General features: G+C 39.0%; 1 protein-coding gene across 4 annotated transcripts in view; it reads right to left on the bottom strand.

Annotated features, from left to right (window-relative positions):
• Positions 1–1,483: 1,483 nt before the first annotated feature.
• myo9b (myosin IXb) overlaps positions 1,484–6,000 on the bottom strand; it is a 31,345-nt gene continuing 26,828 nt past the window's right edge. For 3 of the 4 annotated variants that reach the window (XM_040017119.1, XM_040017137.1, XM_040017128.1), the window contains 11 exons: positions 5,945–5,977; positions 5,747–5,858; positions 5,586–5,659; positions 5,286–5,478; positions 4,979–5,107; positions 4,047–4,152; positions 3,842–3,973; positions 3,616–3,739; positions 2,964–3,061; positions 2,754–2,875; positions 1,484–2,276 (listed from right to left, as the gene is read on the bottom strand). In XM_040017119.1, the coding sequence (XP_039873053.1) occupies positions 2,008–2,276; positions 2,754–2,875; positions 2,964–3,061; positions 3,616–3,739; positions 3,842–3,973; positions 4,047–4,152; positions 4,979–5,107; positions 5,286–5,478; positions 5,586–5,659; positions 5,747–5,858; positions 5,945–5,977 (1,392 nt within the window). In that variant the 3' untranslated portion in view covers positions 1,484–2,007. Of the gene's footprint in view, positions 2,277–2,741; positions 2,876–2,963; positions 3,062–3,615; positions 3,740–3,841; positions 3,974–4,046; positions 4,153–4,978; positions 5,108–5,285; positions 5,479–5,585; positions 5,660–5,746; positions 5,859–5,944; positions 5,978–6,000 lie in introns of all 4 variants that reach the window. The other variant, XM_040017146.1, reaches the window with a different exon arrangement.

The raw sequence follows: 6,000 nt of genomic DNA, 5'->3' as shown, positions 1-6,000 counted from the left end.
CCTGGCTTCCTGTACTAGATGTCAACCCACCCCTTCTGGCGCAATGACGTCCAGCGATTGGCTGTCTAATACAAGGGCGAAGCAGAACAGGGCGTTGGATTGGCTCAGATGATGTCAACGCTATCGATCCTCACACGGTGATTTGTGAGCATCACATCGCGGGTAACAAAGAGGAAATGCTTTATTTGGAGAGTGACTGTGTTTACGAAGAAACGTAAACCGTGTCTGACTACTTCTTCGAACCCAGTGAAGAAAATTCCTTTGGAGGAAATACGTATTCAAACTCAAAATATTTAATGAACATCATACTCTAAAGATGGCTATTTTATTAAACCTAGGATTAAGATTGTGTAGTATGCATACTAAGTTAGCGATTGTGCGTGTGTGTAGTATAGATGTAGGTGAAAGTTTGGTTACATGTAGCCTTAAAATAAAAGTTTGCATGGCATTAAAAAATCAATACAGTGGGAGAGAAAATATGTAAACACCAATTGATAAAAACAAATAAGAAATGTGAAATAGTTATACGAAAATTATGATTTAAAATATCAGCAAAAACGGTCTAGTTATATATAAACATAAAATTTACTATGTAAAGCAAATAGGGACTGGTGCCTCTTTTTGCTTGTGTAGCAGAAAAAGAAAAAAGAAATTAAAACAAATGAAAGTTTTAGACTTCTGGGTAATGGAAACGCAAAACCACCACAGGATGTGTGCAGATGTAACATTCACAGTGAGCCACAAATAAAGCAAAACAAACCATGTACCTCCAAGTTTGGCCCATTATTGAACTCACACTTTTGTGACTGAAATCTCATTTAGAATTAAACAGTAAAAACTTTATGGCTGTTATACAAGAACATTGAAATTTAGAACTGTATCTCTCCAACATGCATAACATAAGAATCTCACAATTTGAACTTACCAACTCAAGCCTCCCAGTAAATAACTAGAAATGTAAAGTTTTTAAGTAAAGATTTTGAGATAACTTGATATTTTCACATATGTGATTTTTTTTTTCCAGTGTCACAGTTTTTCAAAACCACCTCATATGACAATATCTGCATACATTTTAGATTTAAGCTCCAATTGTCTGACATTTCAATTTTGATATGGTCAGGGCTTCACTTCTTTCTATTCTAGTGTCATTTCATACCTTTACTTCATTCTCCGATGTTGTGTTTCTTTTACTGAGTTGTGTTTCACTGTTGACTGCTGTAACACTGTAATTTCCCAGCTATTGGAATAAATAAAAAATACTCTAACACTTATTCCAATTAAATACTCACTTATTAAATTTGCCGCAAATATGAGTTTGAATGTCAACAGCATTACATTTAAATTCATTTTGCAATAGCAAATAAAGTCAGTCAGGTAAACTTAATCAGTCACAGTAGTGTAGAATTAAATCAATATAACTAGAAATAACAACTAAAGGGATGTCTTTGTGAGCAGGATGAGAACACAAAATGCAGCACTGAAGTCTTTAGGAGACAGAATCACTTTATGTACAAGGTCAGAAGTTTTCTGGTACAAGCACAAGCTATTTATTCCCCAACAACACACAAGGCACTCATTAGTAACACAGTGATTGAGCTCAGAGTTAATTAGTAAAAGACACTCTTGTGTACTTGAGTGCTCTTTATCACGTTCTATATTTCTCGACGGAGCTCGTCACAAAGAACACGTCAAAAATATCTGCCTTTTATTAAAATCAGAGCTGTACAATTCTGAAATAGGTTAAAAAAAATTACACGCAGTATACTGATACAAAGAGAAGTACTAATCCAGATCTGCCATAATAATAATAATAATAATAATAATAATAATAAAACCTCCCCGAAAGAACAGTCAGCATCATCTCCCATTAAATACATATACATTTTCAAAGCAGTTCATTTCCATACCAGCATGGACAAATCGAAACGTCTACAAAACAAAGCGCACACTTTTTTGTTTCCATTAATACACATTTGGGAATTTTTCAAATTATAACAATTTATGGTGTTATTCTCCGTTTAAATCTTCATCCTCGTCAATGTAAGGGATGTCCAGGTCGTCAGAGCTCCCGTTAAACTTCTTACTGGCTATCTGGGGCGTGCTGGCTGGGGAGGGAGTGTCTTTTCGAGGCTGGATAACATCTGCTTTTTCTCCAGATGTGAACTCTTTCTGTTCATGATCGCGTTGAACCATTAGATGTCTAATTCTCTGTGTCAGGTCAGCAGGTTTGGGAGGGAGGTCAGGTTCCTGGGTTTTCACATGCGTGATTGGTTTTCCTGAGAACACAAACATTACTAAACACACTTGGTATGGCAGATGTAGTACACAAGAGAAGCTCCAGTTTAGGTCATAATTTGTTGACATTCTTTTGTAATTTCATTAGAAATGCAGCAGATATAACACCTGAAGTTGGTTCAGTGTTGAATATGTACTTTAAAGCTTTGCACTATAATGAGAGATCAGTGCAAGTGAAAGATACTATCATATCAAAACAAACAAACAAAAAACAACCCCTCCCCCCTCCCAAAAAAAACAAACGTAAACACACTCTCAGAGTGAGGGAGGGAGGGAGAGAGCAAAAACTTTAAAGTGGCCAAAACAGACCCCGGACCAGCTCAGTGACATCAAAAAACACAGAACACAGCTTAAGTGAATGGTGGTTTGTGAAAAACAACTTTACAATGTTTAACCAAGTGACAAACTCTCATTGTTACACCCAGAGGAAGGCCAAAGTACCATACCTCTTTACTGACCTTCCAAGTCCAGTGTCCCTAGTAGGTCCAGGCTCTCGGTGCTCAACCATGATGAGGAGTCTAAGTTTTCAATGTCAGATTCTTCCTGATCCAGCTCAGGCAACCTGGAGACCAAGTCCAACCTGTAAACAAAAAAAGATATTAACATTCAAATGAGAGAAATAAGAGGAATAAAAGGAGTACAACTAGAAGTAAACATTACTAGCTCACTTTTCTTGCTTGAGGGACTTGATCCTTTCAATGAGGGTCTTCACCGCTTCATCAGGCTGTGTTTCCTGTGGAACCTTGAGCTCGGACTGTTCAACAACCTGCACAGAGGCCAGAGCAGCATTATTGTGAGCTATCTGTGGGTTTATCTCTCTCTCTCTTGTATTTGTTAGTGCTCCCGAACTTTTATAACTTCTACTTAATCATTTACCTACTTTACTTTTTTTGTGGTCAGAACTGTTTGCTAAGGACCATTTGCGCCCACTATTTTGGAAAATGTCGAAAAATAGGAAGAAAGAGGAACAAGAACGTGATGAGTCGGCGAGCCTTGCTAGCACAATCACAGCTCCGCTAACCGAGAAGCTAGCAGAGCACAAAGCTGAACCTTTGGCAGAAATAAGAGACACCTACAAGAAGTATGAGACCAAATTTCAAGCTGTGCGGGAAGCGGTGGAAGACCACAAACAACGCATCTCGAGCTTGGAGCAGTCACTGAACCCCAGAAAGGACAGTTCCAATATGTGTTTCTGGAATAGTTTACTTTTCTCTTTAGCAGGGTCTGTCTTAATGCAAAACATCACCCGGACTGATGCAGTTAAACAAACGCTGTTTGGTGTCGCATTTGTCCTGCTCTTCCTTTGTAGCGTCCTCTCACCGTGGCTTGTCTTCTGAGTCTGAGTTGATTGACAGCCATGGCCTCTGCATGTTCCAGCTCCTGGATATTTTGCATCTTTTCGTTGTAGCGCCTAAACTGCTCAGTGATCAGGATCTCCACACAACTGTGCAAAACAGTCAATTAATATTATTATTATTTTAGAAATACAGAGAGTGTCTAACAAGGACTGTGTAAAGTTGCAGTAGTGCACAATATGATCACTCACAGTGTAGTCCTAGGCACGTCCTTCATACAGAGGAGGGGGTCATCAGAATCAGGTGAACGCAGGATGCAGGGGGCAAACACAATAGCAAGTGCACTTGGTGACATCTTATTGTTCTCTTCTTCCTTTGCAACTCTGAGAGAAACAAACGGGTCAAAATCTCACTGGACTTTCACCACATGACTGAAGAAAAGTCGACTCTGCCTACCTGACAAGGTGAAAGATCAGCCGCTCTAACGTGCTGAAATTAGCAGGAGGAAGTTCTTCGAGCTTTTGGTACACGGCCTTTATTCTCTCTTCTTCCTCGGGTAATTCTGGGGATGAATTAACAGGGGAAATTTTAAATATCTGCACTCACATTTGTTTATATTTGAAAATACCGAAAATTTTAAAGTCACCATTGAAACACAGAGTCAACATGTACATAGTGTCTGTCAATATTATGCAGAATAGTCACACAGTTATAACTGCTATGTTTCTTTTTAAGCAATAACATATACACATAACACGCCACATTATTAGTTACACATGTTCAACTGTTTATTAACACAAATATCTAATTAACCAAATGCACGACAGCAAGTCAATGCATTTAAACATATAGACATGGTAAAAATAACAAGCTTAAATTCAAACTGAGCATCAGAATGCGGAAGAAAGTAGACTTTGTGGTGTGGTTGTTTGTACCAGACAGGCTGGTCTGATTATTTCAGAAAGTGTTTTATCTACTGGGATTTCTTACACAACGTTTACAGAGAATGATCAGAAACCGAATGAACAGGAGTTCTCTGGCCGAAAATGCCCTGATAAGTATCTCAGAATGCCACGCCTACCTGCATATTGTTACCAACTGTGCCAAACGAAGATCACATTGTCTCATTGCTCTTGTGTCAAAAAGCTCAAATCATCTCAATCTGGTTTCTTGAACAGTTAGTTCACTGTACTTAAATGACCTCCACAGTCTCCAGATCTCAATAAAGTGGAGGACCTTTGAGACGTGGCTGAGCAGGTAATTAAAAATGTGGAGAAGCTGTGTGACACTAACATGTAAACATGGAACCAAAGTCTAAGAGGATGTTTGCAGAGAATTAAGGCATTTCTGGGAAAAAAAAAGTGCTCAAAGTTTAAACAGTTCCTCACCCACAGCATGCAGAAAGTCGTGGTAGAGGGAAAATGTCATGAGGGGGTCAGGCAGCTCTCTGAGCCAGCGTTTAATGAGGCCTGTGATGGTGTGGATCGGGTAGTTATCCAAACATACCGTCTCAGGATCTGAAGGTAAAAAACAGGTCACACATACACAAAAAAAATTATACTCAAAAAGAGGTTATTTTTAATGGCTTTTTTTGCCATTAGGTTCTGGAGATTTGATGACTTTTTTAGAATTTATACTCTTGTAAAATAGTTTTTCTGGAAACTTCGTGCATTTCAACTTTCATTAATTTCTTACTTTTCTGCAGAACCTGGTGAAGCTCCTTCGCTCGGCAGGCCGAGCCCGACTTGCGGTAAATCCCTTCGATGTAGAGGCCGTTTAGCTCCACGTGCATCAGCAACGTCTCCATCACTATGGGCACGGGGTTGGCTTTACTGGTGAGGGCGCACACCTGCACGCCAAAGTGAGCTGAGGCTGGTAAACTGCCATCCTATCACAAGATAAGAAGAGTAGACATGAGTCTCAAGCAATAAAAGGGAACGTTTTTATACTTATTCTTTCATACTACGATATTTGATTTGATTGAAAAATACCTACCTGCCTGGCACACCGTGTCGAGCAGTCCATGATGATTTTGCTCAGGCATTTCTTGTGACATATCAACTTACACGCTAAAATAAAAACAGGAGGAAAACACAGTCAAATTGAACTGTCTATTGTTTCTTGAAAACCTCATACAAATTGTTTTCTTAACTCACCACTGCACATATAGGCTTTCTCCATTCCCCAGATGTAGGAGCCACACAAGTCACATGACTGCATAATGTTCACCTGGTATGTGCTGAACAGGTGATCCAGAGGACTGTCAAGCTGTAGACACAAGAAATAAAGCAAGATCCCGCATGAGACTCAGCAAGATTCACGAGAAGTAAATTCAATTATGATATTTCACTTACACTTTTATCCTTTTTCCTTCTCTTCTTCAACGTCTAGAACCCAGAATGGAAATATA

The sequence above is a fragment of the Simochromis diagramma genome, unplaced genomic scaffold, assembly GCF_900408965.1.
Source record: "Simochromis diagramma unplaced genomic scaffold, fSimDia1.1 OVJJ01000205.1, whole genome shotgun sequence".
NCBI classification, from domain to species: domain Eukaryota; kingdom Metazoa; phylum Chordata; class Actinopteri; order Cichliformes; family Cichlidae; genus Simochromis; species Simochromis diagramma.
The sequence above is the reverse complement of the archived record's forward strand: the minus strand, read 5'-3'. Positions and strand labels throughout refer to the sequence as shown.